The sequence below is a fragment of the Tenrec ecaudatus genome, chromosome 11, assembly GCF_050624435.1.
Source record: "Tenrec ecaudatus isolate mTenEca1 chromosome 11, mTenEca1.hap1, whole genome shotgun sequence".
Lineage (NCBI taxonomy): Eukaryota > Metazoa > Chordata > Mammalia > Afrosoricida > Tenrecidae > Tenrec > Tenrec ecaudatus.
The window spans coordinates 63,541,910-63,569,029 of record NC_134540.1 but is presented as its reverse complement, the minus strand read 5'-3'; the positions used below and the strand labels follow the sequence as shown (position 1 = coordinate 63,569,029).

Here is a 27,120-nt window from a genome sequence, read left to right as displayed (position 1 = left end):
GTCAATTCTGACTCCTGCCCAGCGTTGATCGGCCGAGTTTGCGCGGAGGTTTTCTGACCCGCCTACCCAAAGATGACCTGGATGGCAGATTGCTAACCGCCCAGCAGATGGAGCTCTGAGCACCCTGTGGAGTGGAAACCAAACCAACCTCACTGCCATTGAGTCCATCCCAACTCACAGCAACCCTGTGAGACAGGGTAGATCTGCCCTGTGGGTGTCTGAGCCTGAAATGCTCTATGGACTAGAGAGCTGCTGAGCCCTTGGTGGTTTTGAACTGCCGACCTGTGGCCGCCAGGAAGAGAGGCTCCCACAACAGCACTGGCCTCCCCTCCAGCTAGAGGCTCCCGGGCGGGGCAGGCGGGGTTGTGCCCGGCAGCTGAGCATTCACAGGTCACGAGCTGCGTTAGCGTCTGGACGCGGTTCACTGAACCGGATACTATGAAACAAAGACGTGGCTCACATCTCCCTCCCCTGCGCTCCAGGCTCTGGCACAAATGGTAAATGCCCTCAGCCTCATCGGCTGATGGCAAGTCCACCCTCTCAACCCCAGAGGCACTCTGCAAGAAAAGCCTGGCAGTCTACTGCCAAACCCTCAGCCACTGAACCCCCCCCAACCCCCCACACTGAGCGCAGGTCTACCCACACACACAAGTGACACGGATGGTACCAAGGACCTCCCTGCCACCCCAGCTGTTTGCCAGGAACCCAGTTCGCAGGTCGGTCGTAAGGTGAATGGACGATTGATTGCAGTTACGCAAAGATGTCCCTCGGGAACTGGTCCAGCAGCCAGGAACTTCAGGTGCAGTGGCCATCTGCCCTGCAGGCTCAGGGATAAAAAGGCTTGCAGGGCTTGGACAAGGGTCTCCCCTGGTGCTACTGAGGGGTCACAAAGGGCAGAAAGCAGCACCCCCAATTAAAGCAGGGCCTGGCTGGGCAGGCGAAGTGGCGCAGTGGGGCTCCGGAAGTAGAGCCCAGAGCATAGGGCACGGAAACTTCTTCACAGCCGGAGTACTGGAGGCTGAAGGGCAGCAAAGGCCTGGCCTTGGCCGAACCAGTGGGGCTCTGCCTACCCCCAGTGCCAACTGAGGTCACCTGGACCTACGGGCCCTTCCCCAGCCTAACAGCAGCCACTGGCCCGAGCAGGCCCGGAGCTCCCGAAACTGGCAAGTGTAGCCCAGGATGCCATCCTGTGAACTCTGAACTCAGGAAAGTGGAGCCAGGGCAGAGGCGACCTCTCCTCCGGCCTCCCCTGCGGACGCCCCAGCGCTCAGGGAGCCTGCACAAAGGCACCCAGTCCCGGCGCAGAAGGAAGTGAGCGTGACATACACGAGAAAGATGCCTTTATTTGAACTGCTGGTGTAGAAATGTCTCCTTCCCTCCGGGTCAGAAACCATCCCTCGCCTCTCGGGGTGAGGGCTGCACTGGGTGCTATCATGTCTTAAACAATTCAGGCAGGGGCAGGGGAGGCAGGTGGACGGAGGAGGAAAGCCAGGCCAGCTGGGGGCTCAGTCCTGCCGCTTAGCTTGCTCTGGTACATGCCGCCCCTGCTGGCTGCTTTCTTCCAGTCTACCTGCAGCCCCTGAGCGAGCACAGGGCTAAGAAAAAACCAGGTGAGCACCCTCCACTGAGGATCTCCTTCAGGAAGGGGTTGCGGGGAGCATCCCGGAGGGGGTTCCCCTCACACTCTCCTTGCCGTGAGCAGGCCTCACTCCAGGAACTGCAGTCCAGCAAAGGTTACCTTTAAGGCAGCACTCTCCTTGCTCTGGGGCACGACTGCAGGGAGCAGGTACCATCAAAGCCGTCTAATGGAACACAGGTGAGGGTCCCTGGCTTTCCCAGACCAGGCCCCGAGCTTCCTACTCCCACCTGTGAGGCACTGCGGGGAGAGCTCAGCCACGGTCCAGCACACGGCCTGCGGTGGGTCCTCTGAAGGCCCAGCAGTCCCGAATTGAAGTCTTTACAGCAGCCAGCCTGTGGGGGGTAGGTCAGAGGGGCTGAACGTCTTCGGAAGAGTGCAGTGGCAGGTCACACACACCTGTGAAGGTGAGCTCCTTGGAGTGAGGCACGTGGGGCCCATAGCCCTTCGGTGCTCCCAGCAGGGAGGCCTGGCCTTTGGACGCCTCAGCCAAGTAGATCTCCAGGGTCTTGAGCAGTCGCCGGGGGCTCTTCTTGGCCAGCACTTCCAAATCTGAAACAGAGAGCAATGGGGAGCAAAGGGCAGGAGTGGGCTTTAGACTGGGCTCTAGACCAGCAGGTCTAAGAGCACCCCACCCAAGATTTTTTGGAGACAAGGGTAAGTCTTCTACGACAGGCAGACGACCTGCTGGGGAGACTGAGTAAGTGGGGCATTCTGCACTTAGACCCTAGCTTCTAACCACTGACTCAAGACACCAGCCCCCCCCCCCCCCCGGGAAGAACCAGGAAGCTGGGGTTCGGGAAAGTGCAGACAGGCAGAGGGCAAGGGAGGTGCGCTTCAAAGCAGATGAGTGGCCAGGCCGGGCCCTGGGCCAAGGACACTAGGGAGGGGCCCAGGCCCCTTCGGGAGGAGGGGCCTACCTTTGAGCACGAAGCCGGAGTCTGAGATGGTTTTCTGCTGTGACCTCCAGATGTGGGCGAGGCGGAGGAAAGCGGCTGCGTAGAAGCTGTTCACCACGGGGATCACCTTCTGCTGCCGATTACACTCCCTACACCACAGGGAGATACTGAGCCCGGGAATGGAACAAGCCGGTGCCCTTCCCTGGAGAACAGGCCCTCCCATCCAAGGTCAGGGCTAGGAACAGAGATGCCGGGGAGCTGGGAGCAGGTTGGCTTTGTGCAGACCCTCCAGGTGCCAGCAGGTGAGGAAGAGGATGGGGGTGGGAGCTGCAGGGACTCACCGGGTGAGGCACTCCTCCCTCAAGGCCTGGATGGCGATGCGGGTGATATTCACGGACATCAGACAGAAGGGGAATTGCTGGAAGGGGAGTGAGGGGGCGCAGGTCAGAGGCAAGGTTGGCTCTTGGCCTCTGCGTTTCCGGACAGCTGGGTGCTGTAATGGTAATCACCACAGCCTGAGGGAGCGGAGATGCGGCCACCTTAGCAAACTTTCCTAACTCCGCAGAGCCTGGGCGGCAGTTGAGGTTCAGTGCTCCAGAGCCGGGGTGCGACCCCTTCTCCTTGGCCTGCACCAGCACCCCCTCTGGGAAAGGATCAAGGGCCATACTGGCTGGAGCTAATCCACTCACAACTGCAAAAACTTTCCTGAAAGAGTTTACTGCCCCCCCCCACCCCCAGTATCCACTTCCCATTAACCGTGGTGGCACAGTGGGTGACGAGTTGGACTGCTAACTATAAGGTTCGCAGTTCAAAGCCACCGAGGGACAACGATGAGGCTTTCTATTCCTGTAAAGTCCAGTCCCAGAAACCCACAGGGGCAGTCCTACCCTGTCCGAGGGCCCCCATGAGCCAGGATTGACTCGATGGCAGTGAGTTTGTTTTATTATCCCCTCACCTAACTCACAGGGTGGCTGTGAGGATGGACGGGGTCACACATGTAACAAGTACAGGCTCGGCTAGGGGCTCACAGAATGTGTGTAATTATGACCCCACGGCTGCTGGGGCCCGAGGCGGTACATTTAAACCTTCCCGTGCTAAGCAGCACTCCCTGTGCCGGGCAGGATCAGGTCGTCTTGCACAGCTGCCCTTCCCACTAGTTTCTGGACTCTAAACACAAACACGGCAACAACAATGTGGTCACAAGCATAACTTAGAGAGGCTTTAAACCTAACCTTCATCCGCTTTTCAATTCGAAACCAGGGAAGAGTAGGAAGTCATGTTAAAGCAGCCCCTTCCTGTCAGCAATTCCCTTACGAGAGGCACCTCCGATGGTATCCTGCCTGCTTACAGACCTGGCTTCTGGTAACTCGTTAGACCCTACTCAACCTCGCCCGCCCCAAAGCCAACGTAAATCAAATCACTCCACCAGGGCAGAGACTGTACTGAGGGAGCCGGAGGGCAGGCAGTAGAGGAAACCACCTCTGGGCTTTAGGGCATTTCCACTGCTGTCTCCCCTTTCTCGGACACCGCAGGCTTAGGCGTGCGCACCTCCATGCTCAACTAGCACGCCTGGGCCGGCCTTTGGGGCTGCTGCACTGTGGGTTCACCCCGGAAGGATCTGACTTGGTAGTTCTAGCATCTCCGTCTACAATTCAGACCATGAAGCTTGCGTGCTGTGGCTGAGACAGTCTGTCATAAGGAGCTTGCTGGCGGGCTGGTCCCAGCCCAGCCTCACCACCCCTGAGCTCCTGCCCTCGGCTGGTTGCTGTGGAACAGAGAGGGACAGGGACTGCCCGAGTCCTACCACTCTGCCAGGCTGGCTGTGTCAATGGGATGGAATCATGGATGGACAACGGCTTGGAGAGTTGTGGGAGGGGCTTCACAAAGTTCATGGGGAAAACCCCATTCTCTTTTCATTCCTTGTTCCCCATGAATGTTCTGGAGTCCCCTGGGAACACGTAGACAGGCAGTATTAGGATGGCCCCTGGCCGGCAGGTGCTGTGACCCTCAGGGTGACTGAGAGGTGGCCGGCCTGCTTGTCAGGGTCTAAGGCTTCTTTCTACACGACCAGACTCAAGGGGGCCTTGGCTCCCTCCCGCCGGTACTCGGAGTCTCTGGCTGATCCCCCTTGAGCAGGATGAATGGCACTGGGCTGTGAACTAAGGGTCTGTGGTCTGAACCCACACAGAGCTCCATGCAGAAAGACCTAGTGATCTGCTCCCGTGAAGCCTACCGCCAACAGAACCCTACGGGGCAGTTCCACGGCCACCTGGGGTCACAGACAGTTGAAACAAACTCAGTGGCATGGGCACACACACACACACACACGTACTTCGTCTGTAGCTCTCTCCTTGCGAGAGGCTGCGGCCTCCAAGTGCTGTCCTCCCTCACAGACTATCCCTGGAATGAAGTGCGCTTTCAAGATGTATCAGCCCTTGAGGTCAAGATTTACTTCAAAACCTTGAAAAGACTGTCAGAGAACGCTGGAAGAGATCTCAAGCGCCATCCAGGCCAGACAGGAAACAGGCCCAGAGAGGCTGAGTGACTTGCCCCAAACCACAGCTCAGAAAGGAAAGGGCAGATGGAACTAGAAGCTGGCTTCCTGGTATCTAGACTGACCCTTTTCTTTTATTGTATCCCACTGTGATTCCTTTGTTTTGTCTGACATATAGGAGGGGGCTTCCAAAAATTGGTGGGAAAGTTCCATTTCTATGTTCCAAACTTTTCAAAGCCCCCTCCTCGGTTATACAGCGGATACACATCCCGAATTCAGTTCACAAACACCAGCAGGTGAGGAAATAGGACAGTCTGGGCCCTGAAGACCAAAGCAGTCAGTAGGTAACACTCCTTTCACCCTGTGCCCTCCGCCAGGGCCCTCTTCCCTCAGATAGCTAGATGGCCGGCACCTCCCCACGTTCACACCCTTTCTTGAAAACAAACGAGGGACTGAGTTGGCAGTAAGCCTTTACCTGGTTTCTGATTTCTGTGGGAAGGTACTGTAACAGAGCCTTCTGTGATCTTGGGCCAGGCGGTCGGTCCCCTCCCCTCGCTCTAAAAGCGAGACTCTAGACTGGAGCTTGCTAGGCTCCCCTTCTGCTCCGGGGCTCTGGCCTAACAAAGCAGCATCTCTGCAAGGGACCCTGTCGTTTCATGGGCGACCTGCTCCACTCTCACATGCGACCCAGACGTTCCCCCCATGGTGGGGAATCATAGCGTACACCCGTCTTTTCAACCTGGGGACCCCGGAGTCCCACTCCCACCCGCTCCAGCGTGTGTGTCTTACAATGGGTAGTCACACGGGTATCCTTAAGATTTAATGAGCATTTCCCCCCAAGAAGACGCAGAGATGCTGAGTAAAACCTACATGCGGCAGGACCTAGATGAGTATTTATTTTGCATTCAGGAAAAATTGGATCCAAACAGCGATCCACCTTACCAAGAGCTACGCTACGTACACTAGTGTGCAGCGATGCACTCATCCGATTTACCAAAACAACGATGCTACTTTGATCCTCAATGTGCTTGACCGTTTCCGTAGTGTCTCTCTGACGTAGACCAGCACTACAAGGTGGGCATATTTGCCCGTGCTCCAGATGAAGAGCCAGAGGTTCTGAGAGCGAAGTCAGGCCACCAACACTGCTGTGGGAAGGAGGACTCCAGCCAGAGTTCTGAGGAAAAAATGATTTGCCTGAAAAGCTGTAGGTCTGACCTTGTCCTCCCTCAGTCAACATCAAAGCATGTCTCCCTCCAGGCGGTCATGCAGGCCTGCTGGCGGCTGGGCCTGGTCTCCTCACCTGCGAGGACTTCCTCTGTCAGAGGTGAAGTGTGAATCCGTGACAAACACACTTCTAAGCTCCGGGCACTGAGAGGACCTAGATGCAGTGCGGAGCCAACAGCGACGAGAGCACCTGGCACTCAGGTTTGGGCCCTGAAGACCACTCTTTAACTTGGAGCCCAGGCGACGTGTGGGCTTTCTCAGGTCATCAGCCCGCAGCCACCAGCTGCTCTTTGGGAGAACGATGAAGCTTTCTACTCCTGGGAAGAGTCACCGGTTTAGAAACCCACAGGGGCAGTTCTCCCTTGCCCTGGAGGGTCACTATGAGTCAGCATCACCTCCGTGGCAGTGAGCGGACTCGAGCTACAAGCAGAGACACAAAGCTCCCTGGAGAAGCGGCTGATGCAGGACGGGGTCGGGAAAGTACAACTGAGCCTGGAGCACCTTCAGGTGTCAGCCTGAGAGCCCTGATGGCCAAAGCTGGAGCATTTTGATCAACAGAATAAATAATGTTAGCGCTGGTCTCTGACCCACAGAATAAAATAAAAATCCAATGGGCCCATACTGATATGTTTTTTAAAAGACTGAAAAATACATGGGGAAGCAGAGACCATTTGCTCTTACCGAGGAGTTGAAAAGAATAAAGGTTGTTAATGTTAGGCCCTAACACTAGGGGCCCACGGGGTCAGTTCCGATTCGTAGTGATCTGTGCACAACAGAAAGAAACACTGCCTGCTCCTGCCCCGGCCTCACAATGGCGCCTGCGCCCACTGCTTCAGCCACGGTGTCACTCCCTCTCATCGAGGGCCTTGCCCCTCCGCTTTCCCACGCACGGTAAGGAAATTCTAAAAGCCACCATGGAAACACCACCTCCCCACAGGTAAGATATACCGACAGATGCGGAAATGACGGGAAATCATTTAAGGGAAATGACACAGGATATGTGCGTTGTTCCTGAGTATGTCGTTACTTCAAAGGGAAAAGTAGTAACTTCAAGTACTGTGGGTTCTGTGGCCACTAATAAGACAGACGGCATCTGTGCTCTTGAGAGAAGGTCCCTAGAGGGGACAGCAGTGAACTAGCGGTGGTGGTGGGGGGGGTTGTCTTGCTGGGGCTGTATAACCTCAATCTAATCACAGGAGGGGAAAAAAATTAGGTAAACCGGCCCCGAGGAACACTGTCCAAGATGCTGACACTGCAGTGCCGTCAGAGGTGACAGGGTCACCAACACAGGGGGCATCGAAAGACGGATGCAAAAATTCTATGCTTTCAATTTCATTTTTCAGACAAGATCGGCCCGTTCAGGGTGGTAAGGCGGTAGACTCAATTTCATTTTTCCATGAACATTTCAAAGCCTCCCCACCCTCCCTGCCTCTCGGGACAAGGGAAAGCTGAGAAATGGTCTCACGTGGGAGGTGCAGGATACCCTGGACCAGAGAAATCCCCGCAGTAAGTCGGTGATACGATCTGTAGTTCAAGCAACAGTGGGGTAACTGCATCGTGCAAGATTAGCGTTAGGGAAAGTTGGGCGAAGGGTCGATGAGATTTTTTTTTTTGTCTTGCAATTTTATTTTCTTTTGTGAAAATAAATAACTGGGAGTTTAAATTGCTCCAAAAAAAAAAACAACCCAAAACCAAACCAAAAAGCATTAAAAAAATAATACACACAGATGAACCTTGTGAGGTGATGATTGATGGTGGGGAGGGGAAGAGGGTCCTTCGAACTTGGGCAGATATGTGGCTTTTACAACTTCCTTTTTAAGTCTAAAATAATTTCACAATGAACAAAGGGAGCCTGGATAAAGACTGCATCCACGAGGTGTTGAGGGTGGGGTTGCCACGTACCAGGATCTTTCTGCCTCCCAACACTTTCACCCCGCACCCCATTATTTGCCTTCAGCATAGCAGAGATCACTTCGAATCTGGTTGTGTCAGTTACTATACTCTACCCTGCGCCCTGCCAGCTCCCCAGGGGTTTGCCCTACTCTAATCCCCATCAGGCTCTGCATAACCCTCAGTCCTTCACCACCTATCAGCCTTCTGCTGCTCCTGGACTCAGCACATTTCCCGTCTATCAATAGTCAGTCTATTGGAAAGTCTGGCCGTGGCTTCTCCACCCATGGCCTCCCGTTGGCTGGGGCTGGAGGAGAGAGACAGCTTTCTCTCTTCCTTTCAAACCACTCCTACCTCTTCCCTACAACCCCCTTAGCGTTCCTGTTCATGCTGTCTGATCACCCACGCCAAACAATCTGTCAACTTGAGATTACATGGAAATTAAAAAAAACAAATAAGTCACACACACACCCCACACCCCCACACCCCGGTTCCTTTGCTCCCCTCTGCAACAAGACTTCTTGAGAAAGTTGCTTATACTTACTCACTGCGGTTCTCCCCTTCCATTCCCTCTGAAACCCAGACTTACTCAGGGCGTCTGTACCCCCAACCCCTGAAATGTTCCCAGCCAGGCCCTCAAGTACAAGCCCAGCGAGTCTCACACCAGAAGGACAGCCGGTGGGTTCCTGCCCCTGCCCTTCACCTCTGTCCCCACGGGCGCCATGCTGGAGGCCTCTGTTCTTCTGCACCCCTTCCCTGGGCGCGCCCTCAGTCTCTGGACTTCACACTGCAGTCCTTACCAGTGGCCCCCTCAATCTCTGGAGGACTTCGGCATCAACATGGAGCTTGCTGGTCCCTGTCTGAGGGCCTAGAGGGGCCTCCAGAGTTGGTATTCTTAACCAGTGCCCAGAGGGTACTGGTGCTGATGCTGGCCAGGGACCGACTTTTAGAGACACCGACTTGTGTGCTGCCAGTTCCTGAAATGTAAATCTCTGGTCTGGACCTTGTCTCACCCCTACACTCATCAGCCCACCACTTACCCAGAATCTCCACTTGGAAGGGCCATGCCCAAACTGACCCCCGAAATTGGCTCCTCGACTCCAGTCAATGGCAACTATCTTCCTAGCGGCATGGCTACAGCCCGCCAGCAGCTCCTTTCATTTCCTCTGACCCACATCCAGCCCCCGAGAGGAGGCTGGCTCTGCCCCCTGGGCCTCTGCCCGCAGAGCCCAAACCCCATCTGACCGCCTGGGAGCACGCTGGTCTCCACCCCCACCCAGCGTCAGGAGGGCAGAGGATCTCCTCAGGCAGGAGAGGGGGTGGAGACAGGGTAGCTATTGTGCTAAGTGCTTTTGCACATTACCTCATTCAATTTTCCCAATAGCCCAGCTGATGTTTCCTATGATCTCCACTCGACACACGAGGAAACCAAGGTTCTGAGAGTGGAGGGGCTCTGCGTCACACAGCTAATGAGAGGCACGGCTCTGTCTGATTCCCAGCTGGGCCAGGCTGTCAGAGGGAGGCCTCCCTGCTGTCCTGGGAGCCCTCAGCAATGACGACTGTCTAGCGCCCGGGCCTCCCTGGCTCTGGCTCCCCAGACGTCGCCTGAGCAGCCATACCTGGGCATGGTGACGAGACAGCCGGAAGATCTCCTGCGCCATCAGCAGGGTCTGGGAGTCCATCACTAGGTAGAGCAGGTGCAGGAGGGCTAGGAAGCCTGCTCCCCTCAGGTCGGTGGCTGGATTCGATCCTGTAACAGAAACCACAAGGAGACTCGTGGGCCAATGAGCAACGTTTCTTAAGGTCGCAGCTCCCTGGCACACCCAGGACTTGATTGCGCTGCTGCCTCTGGCAGGGGAAGCCAGGCTCCCTTCCTTCCTGCCCCTGACTGACCAGAGGCGGTGCTGGTCCTCCAAGGCCTAGGCGAGCCTCCTAAGTCTGTTTGCCTGGCAGCCAGCTTGCTGCCCGTAATTTCCCCCACACCAGTCAGAGTGAATCTTTCCAAACAGATGCTGGACTTCTGGTTCTGGCTGACCATCACAAGTCTGAGAGATGCAATGTATTTCCAGGCTGTTTCTTGACTGACCCAGAAATGCCAAAGAGAGCAGCCAAAAAGAGCCACAGGGAAAACAAGTTCTCTCTGGTCAAAAGGCAGGAGGGGGGGCAGCATGACAAGGCAGAACATTTGACAGTGCCCCCTCACTCCAGCCAAACCCCAGAGCAAGTGCTTTGGGCCTCGGCCGACCTTCCTCAGAACAGGGCGCCTGGGCTTCCAGCCCAGACCAACTGTAAGGAGGTGCTCCTTGTCGCCACCAAGGTTGGGGTGGGGATGGCCTAGGGGAGCTGGGACTCTCAGCAGCCCCTCACGGAGGGCTAAGGTGGCCCTCGCACTTTGGGGGTAGGGGAGTGGGGGTTGCGGGGGTGGTGGTGGTGGTGGTGGTGTGTGTGTGTGTGTGTGTGTGTGTGTGTGTGTGTGTGTGTTGGATTCTCAGCCTGAGCTGGCAGGAATGCAGTGAGCACCCCTTTCCCTGGCCAGCATGACGGCAAAAGAGGCCTGTTTAAAGCACAGTTACTAAGATCCTGACAGGGACTTCAGAGCTGCCGTGGAAGGGCCCATACACATGGAGTCCTCAGATACGTTCACGGCTAACCGCCAGGACCGGGGACTTCATCATGGTGCGTGGCAAAGTGGGAGGAAGGTGGCCAGTCGGCAGACAGGAGCCCTGGTGGCAGAGTGGTGAAAACGCTCAGCTGCCGCCTGAGAAGCTCCACAGGAGAAAGAGGTGGCTTCCGTGAAAATGCCTGGCCTGGGAAAGCCTCAGGGGCGGTTTGAGTCGGTCCTGCAGGACTGCTCAAAGTCAGAGTCAGCCCCACGGTGGTGGGTTCCTGGAGAAGCAAATTCTGAGTCAGCCTGGATCTGAGTGGGCCCAATGTAAGCAGACAGGAGGGGAGGCCAGCTATCCGGTCAACAGTGCTCTGAAGATGCAGCCCCGGGTCACCCACCACGGCTGTAAGCACACTCTACAGCGGGGGTGAGGAACGCCTGACCCGAGGGCCATAGAAGTTAAGCCTGAGAAATCGTCAACAGTGGCTAATGCCATGCGCCTCGCCATAGAAGCCTCTCCAACCATCACCTTCAACCCCAACCCCCAATCAAACTCTCTGCCCTCGGGGGCTTCTGAGACTGGAACTCGTTAGGGGAATAGAAAGCTTCATCATTCTCCTGTGGAGTGGCTGGAGGTTTTGAACTGCTGATCTCATGGTTACCAGCACACACACCACATAACCACACTGCTACCAGGGCTCCTCAGCCATTACATTAGGGGTGAGTTAATGAAATGTCTGGCCAAATACAGCAGGCTAATAATTTCTAAGCTAAGTTTGTATGGCCCGTGAAGGATGTTACCCATGGCTCTTGAAAGAAAAAAAAAATATTCCCAGCCCTGCTCTAGAAGCTGGAAAAACTGGGAGCCATTTTCTCCTGGAATTATCTCAGGCAATTACATTGCAGGTGGGGGAGGGTAACGGGCCTTAGACACATCAACACCCGATCACCCACTGAGGACGGTCTATGCGGTTCAAAGAGCCCTGGTGGGTGTCGGGGTGTTGCACTGGGTGATAGCCATAAGATCAGCCGCTCGAAACCACCAGCCGTTCCAAGGGAGAGAGATGGGGCTTTCTACTCCCTCAGCAGTCACAGTGCCAGACCTCGCAGGGGCCGCCATTCTATCCCGCCTGCTAAGGCACCGCCTACATGGCAGCGAGTCTGTTTCTAATAGTCATGTTTTCACATGAAGCGCCTCGGTTCTATACAAAGGGCATCTGGTCTGATACGGAGCAAAAAGACAGCACATCCAGGGAAGAGTTGGAATGATTTGTTTCACTCAAAAAACAAAATGAAAACTTTTACGAAGACTTCATTTAAAAGGTGGGAGGAGGGGGAAGGAGATCCCCCAACTCCCTCTCTGCAGTAGCTCCCCATCTCCACATTTCCCAAGGGCCTGAGAGGCCACAGGGGTCTCTTCTTTCCACCCCCTCTTCTCTGATGCTCGTTCTCAAGAGAAAGCAGGTCTCCGCTCAGAGCCTTTGCGGCACCCTCTTCCTGGAATGCTTGCCTCCAGACCCCGGCGAGCTTCTCTCCAGATCCGGGCCTGGAGGCGCATGCACGGGTAGCTCTCCGCTCACCCATAGAGCCAGGCTCAAGGAGCCCCAACAATTCCCGTGCCTCACCCTGAAAGCCCAGGTCTTCCCAGTGGTCTCCGTGGAGGGCACAGTCGAGCTTGGAGCCCGTCAGCTTCTTGTAGATGGTCTGGAGAATTCGGCCATGCACCGGGTCTTGGCTATCCAGGCCACCTGCCCCAAAACACACCCCCACTCTTGGTCAGGCTGCCCAGAGAGGAGGGCTGGCGCGTCTCGGAGGATAGATCTGGACTCCGGGCTCATGCTGTTCTCCCACACGTGCACCCATCAGGCCCTCCGTGGCATGCAACCCCCGGTGCAGCCTCAGCACCCACCAGGCTGGGGCGGGCACTCACACTGAGCAATGGTCAGGACCAAGTCCCTTTCTTCGTGGAGGCCCTGGTGAAGCTTCGGAGGCCCAAAGAGGAAGTGCCGGAGGGCGGCAAGCCCGCTCCTTCGAATGGTGGGCTGAATCCTCTCCTGGGGAGGAAGTTAGAGGCGCTGGGCTCACCTGGCATAAAGCACTTACTGAGAAGGCCACAGACAGGTTGGTTCTTGTAGAAAGAGGTAGTTCCGACCCACTGCCTGGCTGCGGGGGGCCGGGACGGCAGGCCGCTGGGCAGTGGTGAGCACATGCCGAGGCTCCAGGAGGAGGCCCTCCCAGCCCAAAAGGCCGGGCAGTGGGGGTGGGGGTGGGTGTGTCAACCATTCATTGTAAACACTATGGAGCATAGACTTCTGAGACACACAGGTTTGCTGTGTGTGTGTGTGTGTGTGTGTGTGTGTGTGTGTGAACCATTCATTGTAAACCCTATGGAGCATAGACTTCTGAGACACACAGGTTTGCTGTGTGTGTGTGTGTGAACCATTCATTGTAAACCCTATGGAGCATAGACTTCTGAGACACACAGGTTTGCTGTGTGTGTGTGTGTGTGTGTGTGTGTACCATTCATTGTAAACCATATGGAGCATAGACTTCTGAGACACACAGGTTTGCTGTGAGCCGGAAGGGATGCCCAGCAACTGGCTAGCAGCTAGAAATGCCCCCATGTGGTCACCTTAAGACCCTGCAAGGCTGCCTTCCCCAGTGTGTCTCTATAAGTCTCTTCTTCCAGGCGGAGGGAGCCGGTGAGAAGAGGCGGTCTGTGGGGCCCGAGGCCTGCCCTCTGTACCATAATCAGCACCTCCCAAGCCAGTGGGCTCCCTGAGGTTTTGGGCCACTGTCGGGAACATCCTGCTTCTGTTCGCTTGCTCTCTGGGTCCTACAGTGCGACTCCATGCCTGTCCTTTCAGGCTTCCTCGAGTCAGGGTGTAGACTTGAGATCTGAAATCGCACTCGCCGAACTTACTACTGGTCACTCAAGATGTCCTGCAAAGCTTGCTGCCCTCAGATTTTAAATTGTCCCCAGACCCTCACCCCGACCCCACGTATTTCTAAAATTCCTTAAATAGCTTCTGCTTCCTAGAGGGAAGGGCCAAAGAATGAGCAGTAATCAGTCTGCTCCCTGGACAGGCTGCTTTCTTCCCCACAAGGAACCACTTAGCCTTTGCTCTGCACCCCAACAAGGGAAGGGCAGGGGAACGAATAGTACATGGCCCTGTAGGCCGGGACCACAGGATCTCTGCGTGCCGTCCCAGAGTGGCCGCAGGGCACTGCGTGAGGCATGGGTCCTTAGAGACCAGGCTCCAGTGGCCCCAGATCCTTAGGTTCTCTCGTGGACCTTTCCACCTTGCCTGCTGTATGCCCTATTCCGGCGGAAGGGAAACCTGGCTCCCGGAGAGGGGCTGCTCTGCCTGAGACGGATCCTCCCGAGGAGAGCCATACCTTGAAGGAGGAGAGGTCTGCAGTCTGGAAATGCTGCAGGGCCTCACTGAAGGAGATGAGCTGCTCAGGCTGCTCAGAACCGGCCCGGCTCCCTGTGGCAAAGAGAAGGCACGCACGGTGTGTGCAGGGTCCTCATCTCAGCAGCATTTACCAAGAGCCTGTGGTTGTCACCTCCAAGCCCAGCACTGGCTCCAGAGCCCCAACGGCCCCTGCAGCCTCTTCTGAGGGGCTGGCAATGTCTGCTGGACTGACCCCTCTGGACCGGGCTCTTCAGAGGCCTGTGCAGTGAGATGGGGTAGTCGACCTGGATACCCCTCACTGGTGGGGGGCAGGTCAGTGCCTGGAGGAGACCCGCCTGCACTTAGCTCAGGAAGCTCTTGCAACACCCGCTGAGCTCCTTCCCACACCTGTGTACGACCCCCTCATCCTTCGTGAGAGCCCCGCAGCTGGCGGCTGAGAATGTCTCTCTGGGAACTCAAGTGGGGCTCAGGCGAGATGCGGGCCCTACGTTCAAACCTCTCCAACCGCGGACCACGAGGCTGCCTGCATGCAGCCCTCGGGGCCTTCCAGCACATGAATGGACCCCTTATGCAGTGACCAGCCTGCTCAACTATCTGCCCTGCCCTGTCTGCCGGCCTCCCTCCCATTTCCAACCTCATCACTCAAAAGAGGCTGACCCCACCAAGGTCAGGGCTGGGTGGGGGGAAAGGCAGGATGGCGGTCAGTCCTGACATGGCTCATTCCCATTTCCTCCCAAGGCAGAATGCCCGTGTCTTCCGTGCATGTGTGTGCGTGTGTGTGCATATACATGCTGCAGTTACCTGTCTCTGGCTGGATGCTGTCCACAGCTTCCCATTCTTCCTGGGCTCTGAGCACCTCAGCGCTTACAGCTGCAGGAGAGAGAAGAGCAAGTCCTGGGGGCTAGGCGGGTCGGCCGGCTCCCGGTGGCAGCCCTGGCCTCGTCAGTGCCCACGGGGCACAGCTCCCAGAGCAAGCTAGTGAAAAGGCAGAGCTGCTGTCACCCCTCGCTCACGGGAAAACCCCAACCCTGGAGCACAGCCCCCAAGTCCCTCCGCAGTGGGGTGCCTTGCTTGCCCTCGGCCTGGACAGAACGGCCTGGGTCCCCTCACCGTGCTCCGCCCTCTCCTGTTGGGTGTGAGGTCCCTTGCACAGGCCGGTCAGGACCTTAGGTTGCTCACCTGCTCCAACAACTGCTGGCCTACCTGTCCCGCCCCCATCCCCCAGCCATTACCTCTGAGATCCCTCCCACCCTCACCCCAGCATGCTGCCTACACCTGGTCAGTCTGGCCAGAAAACACTTGGGAGAGACCCTGATGGCCAGCGCTTATGAAATGGGGTTGTAGCCATCTCTCCCCTAGAACGCAGGCCCGTGAGGGAAGGTGGCGTGCCCCAGACCTCGCACAGGGCCTGACACGTGACAGGGCTCTACCCACATTTGCTGCATTAATGGAGGGAAGCACCACGCCTCAAACCACACTGGCTGCCTGACCACTACGACCGACGGGGGAGGGGGGGAGGAACCCTGCTCTGCAGGCCTTTGTTTCCATGGCTGCTCTGTCAGAGTAGATCGCCAGGCTGTTCTTCTGAGGTACCTCTGCGTGGGCCTCACCCACCAGGTGGCAGCCCGAGTGTGATAAAAAACAACCCACTGCCATCGGACCGATTCCATCTCAGAGCGACCCTGCAGGGCAGGAGTGCTCCTTAGGGTTTCTCAGACGGAGCCTTTGAGGGACCGAAGCCTCCTGTGATTTCCCCAGAGAGCCAGGGGCGTTGAGCGGATGGACTCTGAAGTCAGCGCGCCACTGGGGCTCCTCGAAAGCTCGACAGCCCCGATGCCAATTCACTGCTGACCCACGGCGGCCCGATAGGGCAGAAGCGAACTGCCACGGGGTGCTTCTGGGTGCGGATGCCCTGCAGGGAACTTGCTGCGTCACCTGGCTCCTGAAAGCACCGTGTGTGTGGGGGGCGGGGGGGGGGCGGGGGGGCAGGGAGCCACCACATCGTCCCTGCCTCCGAGCCACAGCTGGGATGCTCTAGTCCAGTGGTTCTCAGCCTTCCTCATGCCGCGACCCTAATACAGGTCCTCACGTTGTGCTGACCCCCCCAACCATAACATTTGAGTTGCTACTTCATCACTGTACTTTTGCTACTGGACCCTGTGAAAGGGTCATTCGACCCCCAAAGGGGTCACGACCCACAGGTTGAGAACCGCTGTGAGGGTCATTGCCTGTCCCTGGCTTGTCTACAGAGGACCCTGACAAGCACAGTGCAGGATGGAGGGGCTGCAGTTTGAGGTCATGGTTAGCCAAAGCAAAAGCAGTCTAGGGCAGTCCCCTCTGCTTCACACTCATAGCGGGGGAAGTCATGTGACACCGAACAATTCCTACAGTGAGCAACTTCTATTGCCCAAGGCCTGGCTTGGGGCCAGCAGAGCAGAGGGCAGGCTCAATGAGGGAGGTGTGGGTCCAGAGGTCCTGAGTGCTTGGAGCTCCAGAGAATGCCTTCTCGCCGGCAGCCGCACACTCTGCATGTGATGGTATCCGTGGAGCCCGGGGGCCAGGCGAGACCCCCGAGCGGCACGACATGCTGGGCCCTTGGGAGACCAAAGGAGGGGCAAAGGGACTGAACCACAAATTAACAAGAACGACGATGGATGTTTACTGTGAGGTTGGAAATGGGCCCCCACCCCCACCCCACCTCTCTCGCACTTTCACACAGATTTGTTTCGTCATTTTTCTAATGCTCGGCCATCGATCTTTAACCCCTCCCTCATGCACAAACAACTTGATCAGAGACGGTGAGCCGGGCACAGCAACCTCCCTGAGAAGGGCGTGCAAATGTGCTGTCTCAGCAGGCTAGACCACAGAGCGGGCAGGTCCCAGGTGCACCCTGCCTCCCTCCGCCACACAAGGGCTTCTCAGTCCTCTCCTCATGGGACCACGTCGCCTCCTCCGACTTTTTGAAGAGGATTCCGACATAAAGACGAGTCTCCCCTGAGCAGCAAAGAACGTGGGGAGAGAGGATGACCCTCCAGGGCCGTAGGTTCGTTTTCTTTCATCCTTGTGCCAACGGCCTCTTTCATTTGGGCTCTATGCTACTTACTCAGAAGTACGTGGCGGGCGCCACTGTGTTGGCCAGCCTCCGAATTTGAGCTGAGGCCCCGCTCACTGAAGGGGTGGAGGCTCACATCCCCTCCGAGGCACCCTGGAAGAAAGGCCTGGCAACCTTCACCCCCGAGATCAGCCCTGGAAGTCTGCAGAGCACAGTGCCATACTTGGCACCCACATGGCGACTGGGCGTCAGAACCGACTCCAGGGCAACTTTCTGTTTATTAAGCTGATTTAAATTAGCCAAGAGCAACTAGAAAAATTTAGATGAATTGTTTTTACATACCGTATCTACTCCTGTATAAGCCGAGTTTTCCAGCACATTTTTAATGCAGTTTTTGTGGTAAAATTAGGGGCCTTAGCCGAGTATAAACAGTAACAAAGTATCTGGCACACAAAAATGCCTGTTGTATTCCAGCATAAAGTATCTTGGAGAAAGCTAATGTTTTGCGGAGAATGATGATGGCAACAAATGTACAAGTGTGCTTGACACAATGGATGTTTGCATGGATTGTGATAAGAGAGGTACGAGTCCCCAGTAAAATGATTTTTTTAAAAAAGCATCTTGGTAACTTCAGGCAAAATCTAATAAAAATATCGGTTTTGTCATCATGTACTAAAGGTAAGGTTACATGGAAAGAGAACTCGTGGGTCTCCAAGTGATTTTCCGACATTAGCATGGTTTTGTAAAGTTTGCATAAGATGTTTTACATAGGTTGTATTTTCAGTTTGCAGCAGTTAAAGGCAGCTAGCAATAGCACTCCAGACTAACAAGCACTCAGTAGGGTTTTAGATAAAGTGCGAAGTACATTATTCACTTCTTTATGTTGGAGCCCTGGTGGCATTGTGGTTACACATTGTGCTAACCTCAAGGTCAGCAGTTCAAAACCACCATTCACTCCCTGGGAGCAAGAGGAGGCTTTCTACTCCCATAAAGAATCATCGTCTCAGAAACTCACAGGGGCAGTACTACCTTGTCCCATAGGGCCGTTGGAGTTGGCACAGACTTAACGGCAGTGAGTTTGGGTGTTTCTGAAGGGCTTTATTTACACGATCTAACTTAAACCTTGGACATTCCTCAAACAAAGGCTCTCATACCATTTCTGTTTTATACACAAAGAGAGCAAGGACTAGAAAGGTCAAGTGCCTTGGTGCAGATCACAAACCTGGTGAGGGGCAGAGCCAGCAAGGACATGTGCTGCTGGGACTGGGGTTCCTGCTTTGGCGAGGGGGTTCTCTGCAGTAAGAGAGCAAGTGGAACGGACTTTAAATATGCTATAAAACTCGCTGCCAGCGGGCCGATTCCGACTCACAGCCACCCTATCGGCAGGGTAGCGCTGTCCCGTGGGTTGCCCAGGTGGTAACTCTACTTGAGGCTTTTCTTTCTCCCCTGAAGGCTAGTGGTTCCGACTGCCGCCTGGGAGGTTGGTAGCCCAGGGCATAAGGAAAGCATGTAAGGTGGGATACCTGCTCAAGGCCCTTCCATATCTGCTGGCCCGTTTGGTCTCCCTGACATCCCCAGCGGCACACAGATCACCATCACCAGCAGAGTTGAGTGAGAACTAAGGTCTTTGACTCCCAATCAGTGTCAATTCTAATTTTCTTGAGGCACAATAAGGAAGGACCGAGAGAAATTCCAATGGTGCCAAGCAGATCCATGGGGAGGAGGTCTGCCTATTGTCCCGCACAGACTCCCAGGGCCCGGAAGGGGACCTTACCGCCCGGCTGCCATCCGATGGCTTCCGCCGTCAGGGCCTGGAGGACGCCGTGGTACTTCAACTCCGAGAGCTGTAGGGACAGCTGAGCTTAGAGTGAGGGCGGAGGCCCCGCTCCCCACCCACACCAGCACTGCCCGCCATGGACTGTGTTTCCTTGAAATGGTGGCCAGGAGGGCCTAGCAGCCGGTCTCACAGAGAGGTGCTTGGAACACTCCAAGGAGGATATAAAAGGTGGGCGGGGGGGGGCGGGGCGGCTATTCTCAAATGTATGCAGCTCACGGAACTTTCTCTTCCGTTCATCCCAACCATCTGACCATACTGGATTCTGCATGTCTGGGTCCCAAGTGGGAGCTCCTGAATGACGGCCAGGGTCTGGGACGCCTGTGTCCCTGGTTTTCAGCACAAAGTCTGGCATCATAGCTCAAACCCAACCCAACCCACTATCCGTCAAGTTGAAGTTGACTCACAGTGACCCTATGGGACAGGGTAGAACTGCTCCTGTGGGTTTCTAGGCTGTAACTCTTAACAGGAGTAGAAAGACTCATTTTTCTCCCTCAGAGCTTCTGCTGGTGTTGAACTGCCGACCTTGTGCTTAGCAGTCCAAAGGGTTACCCATTACGCCACGAGGGCTCATTACAACCCAGCAGTACTAACAAAAGCTGGCACTGGAAGGAGGCAGGGAGGTCAGACAACACGTACAGGAATTCCTCTGAAGGTAGGGAGCGCATGATTGCCCTTGTCATGCAGTGAGGAGCCCTCTGCAGCCGTTCTTTCAACCTGCAAGACATAACACGCGTCAGTCCATGGGGCCCACGGCACCAGCCAGACGGATCCAGCGCAGCACCGAGGAGACTTGTCGGCAGCCTCCCATGGGTGCAGAGCCGGGTTTGAACATGTGTGTTGGGAATAAATCCGTGCAGGTATGAACTAGGCCCTACTAGATGAGGGACCACACTTGTTCACCTCACAGTCGAGTGAAAGAACTAAACTCTTCCTGCCACCCAGTTGACCCCGACCCACGGTGCCCACACAGGGTGAGGAGAACTGCAGCCCTGGACGGGAGTAGAAGGCCTGTCTTTCTCCGGAGGAGGGGCGGGGGTTTCAAACTCCTGACTTTGTGGCTAGCAATCCAGTTTGTAAAAAAAGGTGAAACAGCACACTTAATTCTAACAATTTTAACAATGTGCCTATTTAGCGAACATAAAAAGAGTGTCCTGATACTATTTTTATGTTGGGCTGAATAAACATATGAGGGGGTACACCCCACCCCAGGAAAAACAGATTTTTTTTCTCCTCAACGCTATGTGTTTAGTTTTTTTTCTTACAAAGTAACCTTATCACCTCCATTACATTTGATACATTTGTCAAACTGTGATTCCATTCTTGGAAATATTTTTCAAGCTCATCTGTTTGGATGGCTGACAGCCCCTCCCTCAGTTTTTCTTCACCTCTTCCACGTTGTCACATTGCTGTCCTTTCATGTCTCTCCATTCTCAGAAACAACAAAAAAAAAGTTGAGCAGAGCAAGGTTAGTCAGGTGAGTAAGGTGCATGGGGCAAGACAAGTATGCTGTTTTGTTTTTTTTTTGCCAAAAACTGGCGCAGAGATGGCTATGTGAGCAGGTGCATTGCCGTGGTGGCAAAACCAGTCCCCTGTCTGCCACAAATCAGGCCTTTTTGTCGCACACTGTTATGCCATCTTTTCAGAACCTCTAAATAGAAAGCTTGATTAACAGTCTGACCTGGTAGAATGAACTCCAAATGTACTACAAGTCGACATTTTCATCCCTTTGGGAAGCTGATGGACGTCCAGAACAAGGTTTGTCATCAGTCTTTCACCTTTTTTGAAATGAGAAAACTTTACACTTGAGTTTTTCCCATAGTTCTGTCCTTGTAAGTTGTGTTCAACATCGCAACAGTTTCTGCGCATTTTTCCCGAACAGGAAACAAAATTTCACAGCCACCCACTGTTCTCTTAAATAAACCATTGAAAAACAGGGGGTTCGAGTGAAACTACTTTTACAAAAAATTCACTGTGACCAGAGAGAACCTTCCCAGGTGACGCCACTGGGTGCACTGACTCAGAGCGAGTTGCTGGATGCTGGCCTGGGGGTGGGGGTGGGGGATGGGGCTAGGGTTCCTACGATGAAAGCTCCTCCCAGTGGAAGTTTTCTCTGTTGTTTCCCCGCCCCCCCCAGGGACCCCTCATATTGTAGCTTTATGTAATCAGTATTTTAAGTTTATTGGTTTGTTTTGTTCTTAACAGTCCCACAAAGAGGACAGTTCGAGTGTTGCATTTCCCAGCACCTCAAAAAAAATGGGTGAGCTCCAGAGAAGTCAGTCCCAGGAATACTGCGAAGGAAGACTGTTGAATTTGGCCTGCAGAAAACCTAAAAGAAAATGCTTAGTCGAACTGTTCCCAGGCGCTCTGGCTGGGCGAAAGTGACGTCTGTGAGGTAGGTTCTTCCGCCCAGTCAAGCTTTTCCTCAAATGCAGGTTAAAAGTAAATACATAACTGACCAATTACTCATATCACACATGGAGTGAATTCCCATAGCAGCCTTTTATGGGGCTTCAGAAGCGATGACCCTTCTGGGAGCAGACGGCCTCATCTTTCTCCTTGGAATGGCTGGTGGGCTTGAACCTCGGACCTTGAGGCTAACAGTCTTATCCAACAACAACACCAGGCAAGTCAGTAAGGAAAACAAATGAGCAAAAGCAGCCAAGGCCAGGGACCAAGAACGTATCTGCTGAGTCCATTCTGACTCGCAGAGACTCTATGTAGGGTTTCCGAAGCTGTAAATCATAAAGGGACTAGACGGTCTTATCTTTCTCTTTGGGGGTGGCTGGTGGGTTTGAACTGCCAAACTGTGGTGTGCAGACCAATGAATATCCCACAGCACCACCAGGGCCCCTTAAGAACAGGGAACGCTCACACAAAAGGAATCACAAGTACTTTTGAAACGTAGAAAATTGCTCAGCCTGACTCACAGTCAGAGAAATGTCCACTGAGCCTGCTCGAGGAAATTTCTGCACTTAGCAGACTTGGTGAAGATCGGGAAGCTGGCAAATACACAGGTTGCGGAGGGCACAATGCCAGGTTACGTTTTATGGTTCCACGGGATCTGACAAAAAGCACACTTGCTTTGTACATTCTGATCTTGCAATTCCATTTTAAGATTTTATCCAACCGATAAACATGTCCCTATGCAAACTGGCCTGGCCACGCTAGCCCTGCTCGTCACCCCCTGACCACACACAGGGAAGCAACTCTGCGGACTGAGAGCCCAGGCAGCCTACGGATTGAGCAAATGCCATCTGAGAATGTCCCCGAGGGGTACTACGGGGCAACCAGCACGGCACTGAGCAGAAAACAGAGGGCGGGCTGTTCTACCGTGTGCGTTTTTTTGGAAACAACAACAAAGAAACCAACAAACAACTCAACGCAGCTGGCTGTCCTTGCAGACTACTTCTGGAACGACATCCCGGGGAGCAGCAACTTGGCCTCCACAGGGGAACTGGATGTCTGGGGGACAGGGGAGTGGCCGGGAGGTCTCTTTCTCACCAGCCGTACACCCTTCTGAGCTGTCCAGAGTTTGAATCACATGACAATATGATTTTCTCTACAGCTAAAGAAAAGATCACAACTGAAAGAAAAAATAAAGGAAGCATCCTTTACATCAAAGTCCTGGAATCTCAGGTTATCCTGTTTTTCTAATCCCTTCTGTACATTTTTCCAACTACCATTTCTCAAATACAGCTGTGATTTCTTTATGCCCTGGGCACAAGAGCAAATGCCTAAATAAAGCCCCGGCACTCAGCAAGCCGCCCGATGACAGGATGGTCTCTGTTGCAATGGCCACACCTGCTACAGTCCCTTTCCTTATCTCCATCCTGGGACTCCTGTGGCTTCCCACCACAGTATACCCCCACCTCCGCTGTGCCTTTGGGTGCCTTCAAGATCAGTTCCGCCTCCTCAAGGCTATCAGCTTCCCCATCTGAGTCCACAATGGCCTCCCACGTCTCTAAGTCTGGTAGCCTCGTATGCAGCACAAGGTCCTCTGCGAAAGGCCTAGCCCCCGTCAGACTCCCGCTGCTTGGAGGACAGAGCTCCTCTATTTCTCCGTGGGTCTGTCTGACACACCCGTCAGCATCGCTGCTATTGTTGCTGTCCACCAGAGTCCGCCTTAGACTGGTGGGGACTCACGGACAATGGTCCTGCCCCAACCCGGGATTGTTCGCAAAGTGGACCCCATTGCGATCCATAGGGATTTCCAAAGGCTGGTCTGTGGAAGCAGATCACCAGGCCTTTCTTTCTCATTTGTCTTAGTCTGGAAGACCCACTGAGACCTGCGCAGCCGCACGGCAGCATGCAAGCCTCCACTGGCAGATGGCAGTGATGTGTGTGAGGGGCATCGGCTGGGACTCAAACCGGTGTCTCCTGCGTGGAAGGCGAGAATTCTACCTCTGAACCACCAAGGCTACTAGCTAAGGTGACCAGATTTTAACGTTGGTAAAGCAGGACACCAGGGGGACACCATTGATAAAACTCATATCCTGGCGAAATAGCCACGTGGCAGCCGAAAAATGTATACCCTAGCTTGTCGTGCATTCTTTCCAAAAATCGGGACTTTTAAAAAATGCCATGGGATGCGGGACAATTTGTTAAAAAGCGGGATGTCTGGTCACCTGAGAACTAGGCACAAAACACCTTCTCAGCAATATCTGATGGTTCAGGTGCCAAACAAGTCCCTGCAGGGAGCGGGGGCCCAGGATTTGTTCCATGATTCTTTCTCCTCTCCAGCTCAGTCCTCTCCTTCTAGAGTCCCCCAAACAAAGGCTTTATTCCAGCCTGGTCACTGAATCTCCCCCGACTCGTCCCACTTTTGAACATTTCCAGGCAAGGTCCTGAGAAAGGTAACAAGGTGAGCTTGGCTACCAGACTCCCCACACTAAAGACATCACAATGAACCCGAACCCCAAGGACAGTTAGGTCAGGGAAAGGGGCTGGGCAGCTTTCTTGAGGACTCTTCATTCAAACTACCCCAAACTACCCCTCCACCATTCCGAGGAGCGCTGGTGGCAGAGTGGGTGCCCCCTGGGCTGCTAACTGCACGGTTGGCAGTTTGAAACCACCGGCTGGTAGGTGAGAAACACAGGGCTTTCATTCCTGGAAAGAGTGACCGTCTCAGAAGGCCACAGGGGCAGTTCTACCCTGTCCTGTAGGGCCACTAGGAGTCAGAACTGACTTGGTGGCAGTTGAGTTCCCTGACCCCTGGGAAAGAAGAGCCTGCTTGGTAAAGTAGAAGGTCAGCAAAATCGAGTTTCATCCGGTGGTACACAATCAAATAAGCCCATATCCCATAACCCACTTAGAAAACCGGCTCTCGGGAAGGGCAATCGACTCAGGTGAGCGGAGGGTCCTGCTCACAAGACAAAGGGCACGATAACAAAACATCGTGCTTCCACAAAAGCTGCACCTTCTGTTGAGAGGCTCTCCCACATGCCTGTGGCCCAAACCGCCCAGACCAACACCGTCCTTCCCAAACGCCAGCGCTGCTCACCTGTCCGCCTTTCCACTCTTTCTCATTGTGGAGCGAGCAAGCGTCTTCATTCATGACTCAAGTCATTTGTTCAAGCGAGCTTTGTCCGCGGGCTCAGGAAGGCGCTGAAGGAGGTCGCAGATCAGAAAGCTCTGGCAGAGCCAGAGATTCACCTTCTCTACCTTCGAGGTCTCTCGGGGCAGTCCTTCAGACCGAGGGCGAGAAAACAGTCCCTGAGTGCCATCACCAGGGTGCAGGCGGTTCCAGCGAGCCCTGGAGAAGTCCCCGAGGCCCCAGCCCTGGCGGTAGGGAGCGAAAGAGAAAGCTGGTTTCATCATTCAGTTAGGCCTCTGTTGAGAAACACGGATTTTAGAATCTTTCAGCTGCTGTGGACTTATTCTGCATAAAAAAGCTGCTGACCTCGTTACCCAGGCCAGAGGAGGCAAAGGGGGTACTCTGCAGGAGTCTGGGAGCTGGGTCCTTCCGCAGAGACTTCTAGAAGGTCGTAGCACCAGCATGTGGCCGGCTGTTTAGGGGTGAGGTGAATAGGGGCCGCCTTGGTGGCGAATCTTACTTAGATCTGTGCTCAGATTGGGAATGTTGACTTAAAGTACTAGACCACGTTCCGGTGGTGGTGGTGGTGGTCAGGGGCCGTCGAGTCGCTTCCCACACACAGTGTCCTGACAGACACATGAAGGACACCGCCCGGCCCTGCACCGCCTCACAATCGTGCTTAGGTTTGAGCCCACTGCTGCAGCCGTGTCCGTCCATTGTTGAGGGTTTTCCTCTTTCTCGCCGCCCCTCTCCTGTACCTACGACTGCAGCACCTCACAACGCCACACACCATATGCCCGCCCCTCAGTTAAGGCCAGCTGTTTAATCCGCTTGGCTCTTAGTCTTTAATCCCAGGTGGTCTCCTTCAAGAGAAGGGCTGGACAGGCCCCGTACTTCATCCTGGGGGGATTCTATCACCTCAGAAGCCCCGAGGGATCATAAGTGGGCCCCTGGCTCACAGACAACTGACAGTCACCAGGCAGATGCGGGTGATTGCAGGAGTCTCACTTGCTCTGTGTGGAGACACACACACACACACACACACACACACACACACACACGCGCGAAGGGGAAACCAAGCCAAACTCCCTGCCGTCCATTCCGGCCTTGACGAACAGGGTAGAAGTACCCTGGGGGTTTCCAGCCTGTAACGCTTGGTCGGAGTAGAGAGCCCCTCTTTCTCTCATGAAGGGGCTGGGGGCTCCAAACTGCTCACCTTGCGGTCAGGATGCCAACACATAACCACTATGCTGCCAGGGTTCCTCACTAGGAGATAGGAGGCAGCAATTCCTAACTCCTGGAATTAGTAGGAAACATCCTCTCCAGGGCTGGGCATTTGGCTCTTTGGAATGTGGTGCTGGCGGGAGGTAGACATGGGGTGACTCTGAGAGCTGGTCACTCAGAAACCAGCTCTCTCAATGTGGCTTCTGGGCCTCGGTATCTGCCTCCCTTTCTGTCCCCTCAGTCTTGGCAACATATGACAAAACACACATTCCATGGCAACATATGACAACATGACACTCACATACCAACCAACCTTGGGAAGGGGATGAGCAAGGGGGCAAGTACCATTGTGCATGCCCTGACGCATGACCAGCCCAGCATGCCTGCGAGTGCCTCAGTTCCGGCTGGATACTGTTGGGGACTCGCAGAGAGACTGGGAACCATCAGGATCAGACAAATGGGACCATCGGAAACAGCGTCACATAAGCAAACCTGTGGAGTCGTGGCGTCACGTGTGGCAACACTGGCACGCTTACAGAGGGGCCTGAGGAAACGGTGATCCTCTTTCAATCGGACAAGTAGTTATTGGGCCCCCCGCGCGGGCAGAGAGCTACATTGAAGGGCTATGATTTCTCATCTGCTGGATGGAATGAACCACTCCCTGGATAATATGTCATTCGAAACAAGGAGTCCACGTTTCACCAGCAGCTGTGCCGTGCAGACAGCTAAGGCAGGCGACACTGTAGCCGGGTGGGCTCCAAGGAGGTAGAGTGTGGCCACCGGAACCGGGCCAGCAGCAGCAGGTCCATCAGGGTCCCGCTGCAGGCCACGCCTTTAGGTGGGGAGCTGCGACCCAAACCAAGAGCTCCTTTGGGAGTCCCAGGGCCAGGCGCTGGCCCGCTGTGGTGGGCAGACCGGGAAAGGGAGCTTAATTCGTCTAGATAGCCCGTCCGACCGCGACAGGGAGCAGAAACCGCGTCCCTGCGTGGAAGGGAAAGTGCGGAAAGCAATTTCTCAGGTCACTCAACAAGTCCAAACCAGAGCCGGGACCGGAACGCAGCGCTCCCTGCGACCTCTGGGTCGGCAGTCTCTCAGGCCCGTGACACCTGCCTTGCCTCACGGCCGCCGGGCGAGCATTTCCTCTCCCATCCTCTTCTCCCGGACCCCCGCTAGCCGGACACATTACCGGTGACTGGGCTCCCACGGCGCGGGCGCGGCCTCTGCGCGTGCGCACAGCGCCGCCAACGCGTCCCCGCCTGGTCGGGAAAACTACATTTCCCGGCAGGCGCTGGAACCCGTGCTCTGCA

At 54.9% G+C, this 27,120-nt stretch overlaps 1 protein-coding gene across 3 annotated transcripts; it reads right to left on the bottom strand.

Annotated features, from left to right (window-relative positions):
• Positions 1-1,323: 1,323 nt before the first annotated feature.
• ELMOD3 (ELMO domain containing 3) lies at positions 1,324-27,079 on the bottom strand. 3 transcript variants are annotated; one of them, XM_075563076.1, is made up of 13 exons: positions 26,924-27,079; positions 24,557-24,834; positions 19,693-19,770; positions 18,994-19,063; positions 14,969-15,037; positions 14,148-14,239; positions 12,679-12,802; positions 12,374-12,496; positions 9,763-9,893; positions 6,024-6,203; positions 2,877-2,953; positions 2,557-2,684; positions 1,324-2,188 (listed from the first exon to the last, which is right to left on the bottom strand). In XM_075563076.1, the coding sequence occupies exons 2-13, from the start codon at positions 24,608-24,610 to the stop codon at positions 1,986-1,988; spliced, it is 1,329 nt and encodes a 442-aa protein (XP_075419191.1). In that variant the 5' UTR covers positions 24,611-24,834; positions 26,924-27,079; the 3' UTR covers positions 1,324-1,985. The 3 variants fall into 3 exon arrangements, with proteins under 3 accessions (XP_075419191.1, XP_075419192.1, XP_075419193.1); XM_075563077.1 differs by having other exon boundaries at positions 27,000-27,051; XM_075563078.1 differs by lacking the exon at positions 6,024-6,203.
• Positions 27,080-27,120: the final 41 nt, after the last annotated feature.